This window comes from Panthera onca, chromosome D4 (genome assembly GCF_046562875.1).
Source record: "Panthera onca isolate mPanOnc1 chromosome D4, mPanOnc1 haplotype 2, whole genome shotgun sequence".
Lineage (NCBI taxonomy): Eukaryota > Metazoa > Chordata > Mammalia > Carnivora > Felidae > Panthera > Panthera onca.
This window is the reverse complement of record NC_138351.1, coordinates 50,812,022-50,828,397: the sequence shown is the minus strand read 5'-3', so window position 1 is coordinate 50,828,397 and position 16,376 is coordinate 50,812,022. Positions and strand designations below refer to the sequence as shown.

Below are 16,376 nucleotides of genomic sequence, written 5' to 3'. Positions count from 1 at the left end.
TGCTAAAGGGTGTTTGAACACAGGCTACAAAAACTGCCACTTGGTGGCTCTGTTGTAGAGCTAATTGAAGCAGTGTTTGGATGTTTGGCCTTGATTTGAAGTTCCTTTCTAGCTGTCAGATTTTGTAAAGACCAGTGCCGGGTGCAGTGTCTGGACTTGAGAAGAGTGCTTAATGACTGGGTTTTGTTTTCTTTTTTAATTGCTTAATGGAAGCAGAATAAAATATACGGTGTTTTTTTTCTCTATATTTTTTATTCCATTAGAAAATCATTCTTCCTTTCTATTAGAGAAAGACAGGCAAACACACACAAAATATGCAAACTGAATTTTGCTGTGGTGAGGCTCAAATTCTGCTACTGTTGTGTGTGTGTGTGTGTGTGTGTGTGTTTTAAAATAATGTCGTTGCCTCATGCAATTATATTTTGACCTTCCAGTTCATGAATTAGTGAATGATAGACAGTTTTAAGAATTGTCTTGTTAACAAGAGCTTCAAAAAGTTGAAAGGTAGACTTTAATAGGGGGAAAATGTTTATCAGTGGTTAAACTGTCTGATGGAAGTTTAGATATTTTCTCTGGGCTTCTCTGACCAATTTTAGACGGGTGGTCACCACAGTGTTATCATACACACTTCCAGAGAATGCAGGAAAAAGAATACCTGTACTTCTAAAGTAAGTAAAATGTATAAATTTATATATTTGTCTCTCCACTGTAAAACTTCTGGTTGCATGTGTTGTTGTATTAGTACATACTAATTTATAGGAATAATACATACTATTTTTTAAGTAAATAATATATACTGGAGCAGGTACTTAAAAACATTTTCACTGATAGGTTTATGTAAATAATGCAGTTGAGAGACCACTTTTAGACTATCATGAAGAATTGATGATGGTCGCAGCTTATTCACCTATTACTTACAAAAATTAAATGTGGTAGAAGAGATTTTTGCCATCATTTAGCAAAGGTATTAAATATAAAAGTATATGAGACCATTTGAATCCTTAAGGTGAGGGATTAATGGAAAACCCCAACTGATTTTTGCTCTTCTTGTTGTTATTGTTATTGCCGTTATTCTAAGATAGTACTGCACCAGGAGAAGCAAAGGTGAGTAAGTAGAGGGCCTAGAATAAAAAAAGAACGAAGAAGTGAATTTGCAGTAGAAAAGGAGTTGAGTTTTGCCAAAAAGAACTCTATAACCATAGCTGAAGGACTACATGCAAGTTAGGAGAAGTTACAAAGTTAATGAGAAAAATGCCTTCAATGATTTGTGTTGCTTTGGGAAGAAAGAGAGAATGAAGACCATCGGTTAATTAAGCCTGTTTGGAGCAGTTTGACACGTATGTATTGCTGTAGAAACCTCTGCATTGTCAAGTGAGGTCTTGTGGTGCCTCGTCCTTTGAGGAGCTGAACTGGAGGCATGAGTGTGGGGAGACCAAAATAAAAGCGTCCCAGGCTGTTCGGAGTTGGAAACAGAAGCAGATGTACAACTGATTTGTTCTCAAAGTTTGAGTCTGATTTCTTTTTTCCTCGCCCTTGATTGTCTCCCTGACTGGCTGTAACAAGTAAGTATTCACACAATGCAGCTTCTTAACATGAGTTAACTTTTCAGCAATTGGTGAAGTAAAAAGAGATGGTGGTGTAACCTTCAGTGTGACTTAAGAACTTAATTTCTCTTCTCGTTCCTTTGAGCTTTTTCACAAGTTATTACCAGCAATGACAGCAGACAGGACCCTCCCACTTTTTCATTTGTCTCTTTCTGTGTGTAGTAATTGAACAAAAGGGTGAAAATTACATTTTGTGTGGCACATTAGCCCATACTGTTTCTGTACCTTTTGAAGACCCCTCTGTTGCATTTAATTGTGCAACTTTTCTGTATTAAAAAACAAAGTACACTGGCAGGGTTTTTGGATGCATAATGCCTTGTGTGTGTTTTTCAAGAATGACATTATGAAGGGTTTGATTTAGTACCTGAGAAAAATGTTGATTGCCATGTTTCTTTAAATTTTACCCATTCTCGGGGCGCCTGGGTGGCTCAGTCGGTTAAGTGTCCAACTTCGGCTCAGGCCACGATCTCACGGTCCGTGAGTTCGAGCCCCGTGTCGGGCTCTGGGCTGATGGCTCAGAGCCTGAAGCCTGCTTCCGATTCTGTGTCTCCCTCTCTCTGCCCCTCCCCCATTCATGCTCTGTCTCTCTCTGTCTCAAAAATAAATAAATGTTAAAAAAAATTTTTTTTAAAAATAAATTTCACCCATTCTCTCTTGTGGTTTCATAGGATCGTAAACATACTGTTAGGGCAGCCACTTCAGAGGTTATATAGTCTAAACCTTTAACATGTTTGGATCTCCTTTGGATCCATGGTGCTATTCAGTAATTATGTTCTTGTCCAATCGTTGGCAAAAGTACCTCCTTATATAGCAGTAACTCCTACCACAGGAAAGATGGTAAACATTAGATTTGAAATCAGATTTTGTTACCAGTTAACGAACTTTTTACTCATCTTACACCATAGTCTATGATTTAATTAGAAGTTTTGGTTGTAACATTATATGTAGTATGTAGTCTTTTGAGATTGACTTCTTTCACTTAGCAGGTATGTATTTGAGGCTCTTCATGTCTTTTTGTAGCTTGATATTGCCGGACAGTCTTCCATTGTATAGATTTACAACAGTTTGCTTATCCATTTACCTATTTACCTATTAGAGGACATCTTAGTTGCCTCTAGATTTTGGTAATCATGAGTAAAGCTACTATAATCATTTGTATGCAGGAGTTTGTGGACATAAGTTTTCAAACTCTGGGTAAACACCAAGTTTAGTTTTGTAAGAAACTGCCAAGCTGTCCTTCAGAGTGCTGTACCATTTTATGTCCTGCCAGCAGTGAATGAGATTTTCTGTTGTTCCATCTTCTTGCTAACATTTGGTGCTATCAGTGATTTAGATTTCGACTGTTCTAATAGACGTGTAAGTGGTATCTTACTGTTTTACTTTGCAGTGCCCTAATGATATATGACGTTAAGCATCTTTCCATGTGCTTCTTTGCCATTTGTATATCTTCTTTGGTGACTTGGCTCTTCAGATCTTTTGCCCATTTTTTATTTGGGTGGTTTTCTAATTGTTGAGTTTTAAGAGTTCTTTATGTATTTTGGACACCAGTCTTTTATCCAGGTGTGTTTTGCGAATATTTACTCCTAGTCTGTGGCTTGTCATTTCCTTAATAATTTTTCATATTTAATACATACTTTTTAGCTCCGTGCCTCATATATTTTATTCATTCATGTGGACTTAAGGCACCTTGTACAAGAAGAAGATAAATTCAGTCTGAACCAACATTCTCATCAGTTATGCTTCAGTGGTCATTCTGATTCTGTTAAGATCTGGGAGGCACTATAGAATATTTAAATGCATAGATCTGTGAAATATACTTGGGCTTGAATTTTGGTTTTGCCACTTCAGTTGTGTGAACTATAGGGCAAGTTACTTAAACTCTGTTCCTCAGATTCATCATTTATAAAATGGGGATAATAAATATGAATGTCTATTCCATTATGGTTAGCATAAGGATTAAATGAGTTAATACATGTTCAGTGCTTTAGAGAAGTGATTAGTACCTGGTAAATGCTCAGTAAATATCCACTCTTGTTATAATTATTTCTGCCATCATTATTGTTGTCATTAGAATTTTCTGCTTCATCCCCCCAATATCACCCTGGCTGTCTCTAATTGGCAAAAGTGTCTCCGTATTGAATCATAGTCTGTATTGAATACATAGTATGTATTTTCTGCTCATTTATCCTTGTGTGTCCTTTGGATTATAGAAAATGAATTTAATGCTTTTTCTAAATGATGTCCCTTCAGATTTTGAAGCTGATCCCTTCTTCCAACAAACAAATTGTGGTTTTGTGCTAGGCACCAGAAAGGTAAATAAAATATGGCCTGGCTTGGAAAGAACTTCTCTAATAAAGGAAAGTAGATGTATAAATTAATTTTTCATATTTACCTGTTTCTGAATTTATATAGTCCCTGTCTCTCCTCTTAAAAATGGGTGAACTCTTTGTGTTGCTGCGACCAGCCCCTGTATTTGTATAGTGAACACATTCTCTTTTGGTATCTGCAGGTGTTTTTTTCTCTGTCCCTAATTATTGCCCCCCTCTGTAGTAAACAGTTGTCAGCAACTATTTCACTGATGTGGCTGAGTCCTTATCTTGGCCTGTCAGCCATGTGTAACACCGTTGATTATCCATCCTTCCCTGACACTTTCTTCTCTGTTTCTTTTGTGTCTTGCTCTCCTCTACTTGACTTCTAAAGGGTGAGTGCCCCAGCACTTACTCTTTGGACATTTTCTCTTTTCTACATCCTAACGTAATTCTAGGACTGGCAACTACGAATTTATTTCTCCAATTCAGACTTCTTTCCAACCCTTAATATCTAGCTTCCTTATTAGATGTTCAGTAAGCATCTTAATATGTTCCAGAGTAAATTCTAGATTCTTCTCTGACCCCTCCCCAAAAGCAACAAAGAAGAAAACAGTACCACTCCCCCTCCAAACCTTGCTTCTCCTACAGTCTTCTCCATCTCAATCAATAGCATTTGCATTCTTCTGAGTGTCTAGGCCAAGAACCTGGGAATCATTCTTGAGTGCTTTCTTTCATCTTTGTCAACAAATCCTGTCAGCTCTACTTTCACAAAGATCAGAATCCCACCACTTCACGCCTCTTCTTGGCCAAATTATTCTGGTGTTGATTCTTATAGCATGTTGATCCCCTCTGTTTCTATCTATGCCCCCCTGTAGTCTCTTCCCTATAGCAGTCTGAATGACTGTAAAAATTAAAACCAAAAGTCGTCACGTCACTGTCTTATCAGAGCCTTCTGGTAGCTTCCCATCTCGAAAGTCCTTGAAGTCCTTCCTTCCTGTGGTGGTACAAGCCATAATGTGATACAGCCTGTCACTCTCCCCCTTGTTCTTTCTAGTCCTTTCTCCTCACTTTCCTCCAGCGTTATAAGCGCTGTTGTGTCAGAGACCTGACTTTTGCTGTTCCCTCTGCCTGCATGTTCCTCCTGAGGTAACCAGCAGTCTACAGCGTGTCATTTAGATCCACTGTCAGATGTTACCTTTTCTGTCTAAACTAACTAGCAGTACTTTTTTTCAGAGCTAATTAACCTCTTAGTAAACCTGGAATTTTACTGAGCCTTGGTATCAGGTTTACTGTACTGTAGTTTTGTAGAAGTTATTTTTCGAACCCAAAACCCTGATGCTTTGTCATGAGTCTGGTTCACAGTGTATCTCAGAACAGAAATGTTAAGCTGTCCTTTGTGACTACAAGTTTTTGTTTTTTTTTTTTTTTTTTTTTTTTTTAATTTTTTTTTTCAACGTTTTTTTATTTATTTTTGGGACAGAAAGAGACAGAGCATGAACGGGGGAGGGGCAGAGAGAGAGGGAGACACAGAATCGGAAACAGGCTCCAGGCTCCGAGCCATCGGCCCAGAGCCTGACGCGGGGCTCGAACTCACGGACCGCGAGATCGTGACCTGGCTGAAGTCGGAGGCTTAACCGACTGCGCCACCCAGGCGCCCCTGTGACTACAAGTTTTACTGCTTGTCATGCACTTTGTCCAAATCTGAGAATTAAACTCATTCACACCAGTGGTGTACTCTTATTTAGGTCAACTACTTGTTCTGTAAGATCACACCTTTCCAAATCTGTGGTTTTCCCTAACTTGTGTTTACCTCACCTCTTCTCTCGTACTGAGTAATTATCACCTAGTTCATACTACTGTTGCCTGTTTAATTGCTTATCTGATCCATTGTAAAGGCTGGCAAGAGGTCCCTGTTGTGCTTTTTCTCCTCCAATGGTGATGTCTTGTTTGCAGAGGCAAAATTTTTGGATACTGTCCTTTTCTATGTTCTCATGTGTACATTTTATCTGAAAGGCTCACATACTTCTGTATTGTTTAGCTCTAGCACCTATTTTTCCATTCTGTCCCTTACACTTGGAGTTTTCTCCTCTGTCAACATCACTTATTAGATTTTGAGACCTACTTCATATCACATCTGTAGATCTCCTTGACGTTTCCCTATTGCCTTATATACTCGAAAATTCTGTTATGCTTTATACCACAGAATTTAGCATTTTAAAGTATCATGTCCATATTTTAAGCATACCTAATTACCATAAAGGCAAAATCTGTGCCTTAGTTATGCTACAAATATTTAGTTTACCCTACCTGTAGGATTTTGTAAGGCCCACCTCTTCTGTGGTCTTTATAGCACCATTGTAGCATAGGTAATAAACACTGAGTGAAGATTTGTTGATTCTTGGAGTAATCTCTGAATTTGTCATTCACAAAAGTTAGGTTTATAGGCCTATGGACACTCAGTTATCCAGAAATTGAGTGTGGGCTTGGTAGTATACTAGATAGCTTTTCTGTATTAAATTGTTTGCATATTCTTCTTTATCTCAGTAACCATCAGATAATGTCATGATTAAATTTTGAATATCGTGGTTAACATGATACACTTAAATTTAAATCAGTAGTTTAAAATACTACATGAGAAAAAATAGCCAAGTTCTGTCAGTTTTGCTGAGAGGAAGATTAAAGTCCTCTACAAAAGATTATTTTTACATATTAAAAAAAAGTTGTTTCTTTTTCAGAAAATAAAGTTTTGATTTCTTTCTTGAAAAGGCTAGAACTTACTAGAACTGTTATAAATTGACTTTCTACAGTTACACTATAGAATTGTCTTCCTTATAACTTAAAATTTAGTAAAACTGAAGTTTTCTGTTGTCTCAGAAAGGAAATCCACAGAGGCATAGCATTGCTTTCCAGTGAACTCTGGACTTTGTTACTAATGAGATTGTAGCAGGTTGATAACACTTAGAAGCCTTAGAGAGTTGAGATTCTAGAGGGAAGGACCTAGAGGGAAGGATGGTGAAATGTGCTGTTCTAAATGGCATAACCACTGAATGCGATTAACTGAAAATCTGATGAGAAAAACTAAAAGAGAAAACAAAGTAAGATAGTTTAACCCTTTTGATAACCAGGTCTATGGTTGCCTAATAGGAATATTGGGATTCTGATTTTCTTGTGTTCTCCTCCAGGATATATATATGTTTTAAGGTATTTTCAAAATTGTTACTGTAGGTTTCTGAATAGAAATCACCATAAACAGACTTTTTATCTTGGAAATTGTCAGACAAAAATAAGTAAAAAAAATAGCATTAACTCCCATGTACCTCTCTCCATATTCAGTTATCCACCTATGGCTAATTCTTTCATGCATACCCCTACCTGCTCATACTGCTAGATTATTTTAAAGCAGATTCTAAACCTCTTTTCAGTTCATCTATAAATATTTCAATATGTTTGTATCTCAAAGACTAGAGATCTCTTTTTAAGCATAATCACAATGCCTTAAAAAGTTAACGTTGCTTAATATCATATATTCAGAAAGTGTTCAGGTTTAACCTACCGCTTGTATTCATTGGTAGTGTGATGTTAAGATTGATTGGTACAGGTGTTATCAGACTACCACCTAATGGTTTTAGTAGCTATTAATGTTTAGATCCAGTATTTCATTAGGGGTTACAGAATAGTGATGTTTTTAATCCTCAAATAATCCAGTAGTTAGTTTTCTCAGGTTGTCTTATAATAGTTTTAAACTATATTTGTATGAATGGACATCCAGATAAGTACTCTATGTTACAATTGTTTGGATTCTAAGTCTCTTTTTAATCTGTATGCTCCTCCTTCCCATCCTTCCCTCTCACCCTCCTTTGCTCCCCCCTTCTCTTCGAAGTTTCTTAAACCAGATTGTCAGAGTTTCTCAGTTCGAATTTTGCTGATTGCATACCATTGTTCTATTTAATGTTATTTTTCTGTAAATTGGTAGTTGGATACAGAACCTTGATCAGATTCATGTTCAATATTTGACAGTATTTTAGAAGCAATGCTGTATCCTTGAGGCACATAATATACCGTTACTTCTCTTTTTTGTGATCATGTTCATAGCCATAGGGATATCTTGTCCACAGGGCTGATAGAAGTGGTCTTGATTTCTTGAGGCTAGCTTTTGTTGGTAATCTAGTTTTTTTCTTCTGGGAATTTTTAGTAATTTTTTTTTCCCCCCTGGGTTCTGATTTTTTTACAGGATGTGTCTTAGGTATGATACACTGCAGTTGGCAAGCCTTTTCACTCTGAAGACCTTCTTCACCTCAGATCACCTTTTTTGTCATAATTTTCCCTCTCTACCCCTATTTCTGTTTTCTGACTTATTCTATCACTTTATTCACTTCTCTGCTCAGTTTCCTTATCAAATCACATCGATCACTCTCTGAAAGCATCCTGCTAGTGTCTTCTTATCATGCTTTATTTTTCTTCATAACCCCTGACATTTATTTATAGTGTCTCCTATGATTTAAATATAGCACAAGGACTTTTTTTTTATTCACTGTTTCCTTAATGTTTAAAACAGTGTCTTGTACATAGTAGGTGCTCAGTAATATTTGCTGAGTTAATTATATTAAGTTGTTGGACTCATGGGTCATTCATCTCTTAACTTTTATTGCATATTTTAAATATATTTTTATTTCTTTTCTACATGGGAGGTTTTTTTCTTTCACTGTCTTCCAGCAACCACTGAATGTTTGCTTTTGATAACTGTATTTTAAAATTCTAACATTTCTTGTTCTCTGTTCTTCTTTCACTGCATCATGTACTTACTTTATGGCTCCAGAGTCTACTTGAGTCTCTCTAAGGATACTAATTAGACTCCTCTGCCCTTCCTTCTCCCCCATTAGGTTATCTTTTGATCCCTAGATTTTCTTTATTTCGTCCTTTGTTCATCTTGGTTCTTTACTTACTGTGGCTGGGTTTTTCTGAAAGCTGGTTTGGGTTTCATCAGTAGCTGTTTAGATATATCTCAGACTCTAGGAGAGCTCTTTAAGTGGATGAGGTAGGCCTCCCACTAGAGTGCTTGGGCATATGGTAGGGAAGGGAAGAGAAAGAAGGAAGTGTTCAATTGGCCCAACTATTCTGAATGGATTTAATTTAATTATCTTGCTGTGTTTCACAGCCAACTCTTCGTTGCTTCCAAGATTCTCTAAGAAAGAGTTACGCTTATCTGTGGTGTCTTTGGCTGTGGTTTTGCTCTGCTTTTATTTTCTGTCAATTTCATCCTGCCTGCTTACATTTTGTAAAAATCCTGCAAAATGTCTTTTTAGATGATACCCTTCTGTGTTATCTAATATTATGGTTTCGTTTTTTCTTTTTAAACTTTTTATAAGGATTATATTCTTAGAACTGGTTGAAGAAATACATATGTTCATAGGGCAAAATTGGAAAGCTCATTTTCTTCTCTTTTCTACATTAACTTTCCTCCCCAGAAGTAACCACTATTAATAATTTACTGTTATTTTGCATATAAATATAGTTATTACTCTTTAGTTTTCTTTGTTCACTTAATCATGTCTTAATCATTTTTCCATCTTATAAATTTATTAATTTTTTTACAGATGGGTAAAATTCCTTTTTGTAACTAATGAGTTAAAAGTAATATTTTAATTTGCGTTGCATGGTTAGAAATTAAGTTGAGCATTTTTATGTATTGATGCTTTTTGTATTTCATAGTTTTTGAAATGCTTGACTTGTTTCTACCCTTTGCCCTTATTTTTAGTTATCTCTTAATGATACCTGGACATTGCATGTATTATATTTCATTAATATTTTCTTATAGAGTGCTTCTATCTTATTTATGATGTCCCCCGCCCAGAGGTCCTACTATTTATTTAGCTAAATTTGTTGATTTTCCCCCTTTATGGATTCTCCATTTTGTATTTTACTTATAAAGGACTGATGTTAGTTTTATTCTCAGTTAATTTATAGTATTTATGCTATTATTGTATTTTTAAGTATCGGCCTTCTGTCACTTCAGTGGCTTCTTGGTAGAGAAGGGAATTAGATATGTGTGCTCAATTTGCCATCTTCGGCAGGAATTCAGACAGATAATTAATTATTCTATGTTCTAAGGTTTGTCTCCTGGCTTAATTTAATAATTCACTATCAGGAAGTTTCATGAGCATACAGTCACTCATAACATTAGATATGCCTCCGTTTTGTGCATTAAAACTACTCTTAAGTTGAATTATTAGCAAGTAGAATATAGGCTCTATTGAGGTTTAAATATGCTAGCATAACTTTAAAATCCTTTAAAATTTTTATCCCTCAAAATCTTTGTGATTAATAATTCTTGTACATTTGTGTACTTCCAATTGGGTATTTAAAACTTTTAACAAAAAGCAAACCTAAGGTAACACACACATACATTTAAAATTTTTATTTTAACAAAAAGCAAACCTGAGATATACGTGCTCACGCACACACACGCACACACACACAGACACACGCATGCAGACTGGTGGAAGGACAGAACAGACAACAATGATATTGTAAGGACTTATGAATGAAGCATTTTGATGTAAGGTTACTTTTTTAGAAAAAATGTACAAGTTTCACCGCTTCTACCTTGAGGATCATAACTGACAAGAAAAAACTATAAATTCCTAATACCAAGGATGAGAATAAATTATCTTTGGAAGTGTATTCATGTGTTTGCAAATGATACTTTAAAAAGCAAGTCAGTAGAATGATGAAAATTAAGCAATAGTGAAGTACGATCCTAAATCTTTAAATAATTTGCCATGTTACGTTGTCCAAGTCACCTTGTTTTCACATTTGTGAGATGAAGTGTTACGCTAAGTTGTTTCAGACACAGATTCTACAAAGCTTTGGCATCCGTGGTGCAGGTGTAGTGGGCAGATGGAATCTATGAATGTATTCACCAGTACTGTGTTATGGAGAACTCAGGCACTTAGACTTTGGATAATTTTTTTTTTCAAGTTTATTTATTTATCTTGAGAGAGAGAGTGAGAGTGAGCAGGGAAGGAACAGAGAGAATCCGAAGCAGGCCCTGCGCTTCACAAACCGTGAGATCGTGACCTAAGCTGAAATCAAGACTTGGGTGATTAACTGACTGAGCCACCCAGGCGCTCATGGATCTTTTTTTTTTTTTTTTTTTTTTTTTAAGATTTTATTTTTAAGTAATCTCTACATCCAATATGGGGCTTGAACTTACAACCCCAAGATCAAGAGTCACGTGCTCTACCAACAGCCAGCCAGGTGCCCCAACTTTGGATAATTTTAAATGTAAACAGAGAACACCAAATTCATGGAGCACCATTTCTTCAGTGATAGGATATGTATAGCTGTTTAAAGAAATAAAGCAAAGCCCACCTTCTGCCTGCTGAAAACTTTGAAACAAACCCATAGAATATATAAAGAACTTTCTTGTCAAGATTTACCTCCTTTGAAACATGGGAAGTGTGCGTATAAACACTTTGACTCTGAATCTCTTGTGCTGATAACTTTATAAAAAAAAGGATTTTATTATTTTAAGCTTGGGGCAAAGAGGCTCTTTAGCTGTGGTTGCTTCTTAAGCTTATATAAATAGGCTTGAAAAATTGTCTGAATTAGGTGAGAATATATATAGCTCTGGTTCTTAGCCATTTGAAGTGTTTGATAAAACACAGTAATAAGATGAACATAATGTACATTCCATTAAAAAATATTTATATACACTCATATATATTCTTGTAGTCTTTTGGTCAGAAATATAAGCTGATGGTATATGACAGTGATACTCAGCTGGAAAGTTTGCCATGTATGTCTTCAGGATCTACGAGTGTAGATTCTCCACTTATTTAATGAAAATATCTCTAAGATTTGCTATTATCATTTACTCACATATAAACTCAAAGCAAATTAATTTCATAAAAATACAGCTACTTCAGAATTTGTTATTTAGCACATAAGGGATTCGATAGTTATAATATTACACATTGAACCCTGTACCCAAGATAATAAGTGAGCTTCATTTATATTGCCTGGATATTGTAAATGTACTTCTTTTCTCTAGAAAATCTTTTGTCCTTTTAAAAGGTTATTTGGGGGCACCTGGCTGGCTCAGTCAGTGTAGCATGTGACTTTTGATCTCAGGGTTGTGAGTTTGAGCCCCATGTTGGCTCTAGAGACTGCTTAAAAAAAGCAACAAAAGAACCCCTAAAAACCCCACAGGTTGTTGCGTGAAAAAAAGTAGATTTACTGATGTTACTTACCTTTCATTGGCTACTGCTGTCAATGGGAAATTCTTTTGGATGATTATCCCAAGTGATCAATATATTAAATGAAAGATAAGTGGTAATCATATCTTGGGAAAACAAAATAGCCGAAATATTGCCATTTTATAAACATTTATATAGACTTAACTTAGGGTAGTATTAGACCTTGCACTTTAGAGATGTCCTAGGACAATTTGCCTTAATTTCAGGAAATTCTGGGAAGTTAAGGGATTTGCTCAAATCACATACTTTATAGCAGAGTAAAGTTTTAGAACTCAGGTATCCCAAATTTCAGACCTTTCCTCTCTCCCCACCCACCATTATATTCTTCTGCTCTTAATTCATTATCAGGCAACAACTTATAGTTTGAAAAACAGATTACATTTTTTCAAAAACTTATGTTTTAAAATCTTTTAAACAGACCGCAGATTTTCACTCAGAATCAGTGAGAACAGATTTAGAATTTTAGATTAAAGATGGCTAAGCATGAAAGTGAACTTTTTGAGGCTATGGACAACTTAGCGCTTCATTTCTTAAATTTGTTTTTGTCTCAAGTTGCAATACTTATATAAAGCATTATTTCTTCACATAAACGGCTGTATTTTTATTTATTTATTTTTTTTAGCTATTTGGGAATATTTGTTTCTTTGGGGAAGATATGTAAAATATTCTTTGGCATCAAATAATTAAAATTTGCAACCTTTTTTTTAAAACAATTTTGTGGACATGTATAATTTATCAATTTATTTTTCCACTTTGATTTTAGAATAGGGAGTAGTTTTTTAATTATTAGGATGTAGGAGGATCAGTCAAGGTCAGTAAATTGTTATTACAAAACCAGTGGAGTAGAATTGTTTATGGCCTAACCCTATAACATTGTATTATCAGAATTTTCCATCTGTTGGTAAATAAGTTTTTCCTACTATAAGAAGACTTAACAAAGGTAACCTTTGGGGGGGGATCATGACTTAAAAAAATTTTTTTTTAAAGATAAATAAATTGGAGGTGTAAGTGAGCACTCAAAGTTTAAACAACACCTGGACTTCAGTAATGTCCAAGGCCAAGGTAGTTGAGAGCCATAATCTGTATGTGTATTGAAAGTTTTAGTATCAGTTATAAAAGTTTTATATTTTTTAAAATTATAGTGTACTAACTTTATTAATTAAAATCCTCATGATGAAAATTTATTTTATATTAGAAAATGGCCTTAGGCATTCTCCTTTAATTTATTGATTGATAACAACATGTTTGAAAAAGCAAATGAAAAGATGTAGGTAATTGCATTGCACATGGTGTCCAGCTTGCCAGTGATATTTTTTCTTTTTTGTAGTAAAGTTTTTTAAACTGTTTCTAGAATGGAATTTTACTTTTTTGTTAATAAGCCATGCTCTACTCAGACAATATCTAGCATCACCTTTAATTTTGTAATGTAGAAGCTTCACTGTGGTATAAAGTGGTGTGACATTTTAATTAGGAAAAGAGATCATGTGATGGTATACATTTCCTACTGCTTCCATGTTCTGCTAAATTGGAATGAAAAATTCATTAAAATTTACATTAAATTATATCTGTTTTCATAGTTGAGGAATCAGGGGAAAAAGGGATGGGACAGAGATTATGGAATGCATTTGGGACTTCATGGTGGGAGGTGGGGTCAAGGTAGTCCATTAATCATAAATAGAAAGGACATTTTGACCAGGGCATTTAGGTTACGTGGTTCTTTCCCCTTTTTTGTTTGTTACAGGCAAAGGGGAAGATAGTGATGTACTCAGTATAAATGCAGATGCTTATGACAGCGACATAGAAGGCCCATGCACCGAGGAAGCTGCTGCTCCTGAGGTCCCAGACAATACAGTCCAGAGCGAAGCTGGTCAGATAGAGGACCTGGAGAAAGACATTGAGAAAAGTGTGAATGAGATTCTGGGGCTGGCAGAGGGTAGCCCCAAGGAGCCCAAAGCAGCCACCCTGACTGCTCCTCCACCCGAAGACGTTCAGCCTTCCGCACAGCAGCTGGAGCTGCTAGAACTGGAGATGAGGGCGAGAGCTATTAAAGCCCTCATGAAAGCTGGTGACATAAAAAAGCCAGCCTAGTTACTTGAATCTGAATTCTAGTTGTGTTTGAACAAAGCCACATCGTATAGTTTTGTATATGAAGTTTATTTTGGGTCTTATGTGATAGTTTTCATGTAACCCTTATTAGATAAACTCATCTTAGGCCTAAAATACCTGTGGTTTTTTTTGGTTGTTGTTATTTTTATATTATATATGTGTCATTGCTGTATGAATTCATGCCAAATATCATTGGATAGCCTGGATACTTTGTTGGATGAGTCTTTATGTCTGCAAATTGATATCTGAAAAGCCATTAGCAAAGAGTCACTGTATTGTTCCCCTTCATTTTTAAATGTTTTGGCTTCAGACCTAAAAGCTTAAGAAAGATTGACCAAGCATGTTGCTCTTAAGGTTACCTATATTTTTGTGGTAGAAAATTAAATTATTGCTCTTAGATTTATCAACAATTTAAGTTTAGTCATGCTTATATGCACTTTTAAAATAAGTCCATCTTGAACACACCTTCTCTGGGTGTGGATTTAACTAGTAAAAACTGAAGAGCATTTTTTGTTATAAAGTTTAGAGGGTCTGAAATGGCTGAGAAAAATGTTTTCTATAAAAGAAAAAACGGACTTAATTTAAGGCCATTTTTTAAAATGTGGAAGTAATTGCCCAACTTTAATTCTAGCAGACAAGCCATTCTAACAGGTATTTGATATTATTGGACACTTGGTTCAAGTTTTTTCCTTCGGTAAAAAGGGAACATATTTTCATTTACATTCCAAGCTATCAAGAAAAGAATATTTTATTGTACAGGCTTTTATCTTGTGTTTTCGCTTGAAGATATGATGTGCTATAATTCCATGAATTAAAAATAATAAAGACTATCATTCTGGATCTGAAGACTTTTGATACATTTCCAAAAGCAGAATTAATTTCAGGAAGCTTTGATAAGTTGGTGTTATAATTAATCTAATTTTGTATAGTTTTTGTAAATAAATTAACATCCTGCCACAATAACAGATGCTTTTTGCCCTATAACTAGTTGTAGTTGTTTGATACAAAAAAAATTTAGGTAGAGACTCTTAAATTAATTTTTTTCTTAAAATATAAATGTGAAACCATTGCTTTTATATTTGCTTACAAATATATATTATTTGTAAGTCCTGCTCTCCTAGTGTTGTGTGAGGATTTTCCTCATAGATAAGACTTGCAGGGATTGCATTTTATTAATTACATGTAAATCTTAGTTTCTTCCGGAAATAGAGTGTGTTACGAAACATTAGAGTTGCAAAGTTACAAATTTATTTTTTTGTTGTTTTTGAACATGACTTTAAATAATCCTGTCATTTTTTTCCCCCCCTTGAATCTTTCTAATGTAACACAGGCCTATATCATTTGAGGTACTTCTCTTAGGTAAATGTGGGTGTGATTTCATTTCTTTTTTTTCTTTTTTTTTTTTTAATGTTTATTTTTGTGAGAGTGACACACAGATTATGAGCGGGGAGGGACAGAGAGAGAGGGAGAGACACAGAATCTGAAGCAGGCTCCAGGCTCTGACAGCTCAGACCCCGATGTGGGGCTTGAACCCACGAATGGTGAGATGGTGACCTGAGCCGAAATCATACGCTTAACCAACTTAGCCACCCAGGTGCCCCAATACGGGTGTGATTCCACTAGTGAGTTCTCACAGTTACTGCTTCAAGATGAGAAAGCAATGATTACAGTAAAATTTTTAAATTCCAACTTGAACTAAAAATTGCAATAAGAACACAGCAATACGGAACAAGCTGTCTTGCTGCTTACTAATTATAAAATGCAGTAGATGACCTGTAGCTGTAGACCAGGGTGTGAGCGCTCTGTAGCTGACGCGTCACCCCCTTTGTGCAGCATGGTGTGTCTGCTCTGTTCAGTGTGCAGAACGGTATACAGGGCATTGGACCAGAGTGGTATGTGGGAGATAGAATAAGCTTCACAAATTAGAAGCTGTTTAGTTTCCTGCCTTGGAAAATCGGCTTTTCCTCTCACTCCTTTTTATTTTTTTAACGTTGAAAGACATGAGGACTTTTTGAAAAATAAATGGCTTTAGAGAATAGGAATACGTTTGTTTTAGAAAATACCATATATTGATCTAATGCTGCCATTTAAGTCACCAG

General features: G+C 35.5%; 1 protein-coding gene across 2 annotated transcripts in view; it reads left to right on the top strand.

Moving 5' to 3' along the window:
• CAAP1 (caspase activity and apoptosis inhibitor 1) overlaps window positions 1–15,117 on the top strand; it is a 52,399-nt gene extending 37,282 nt beyond the window's left edge. For both annotated transcript variants that reach the window (XM_060609625.3, XM_060609626.2), the window contains exon 6: window positions 13,913–15,117. In XM_060609625.3, coding sequence (XP_060465608.1) covers window positions 13,913–14,259 — 347 coding nt within the window. In that variant the 3' untranslated portion in view covers window positions 14,260–15,117. The remainder of the gene's footprint in view (window positions 1–13,912) is intronic.
• The last annotated feature ends 1,259 nt before the right edge of the window (window positions 15,118–16,376 follow it).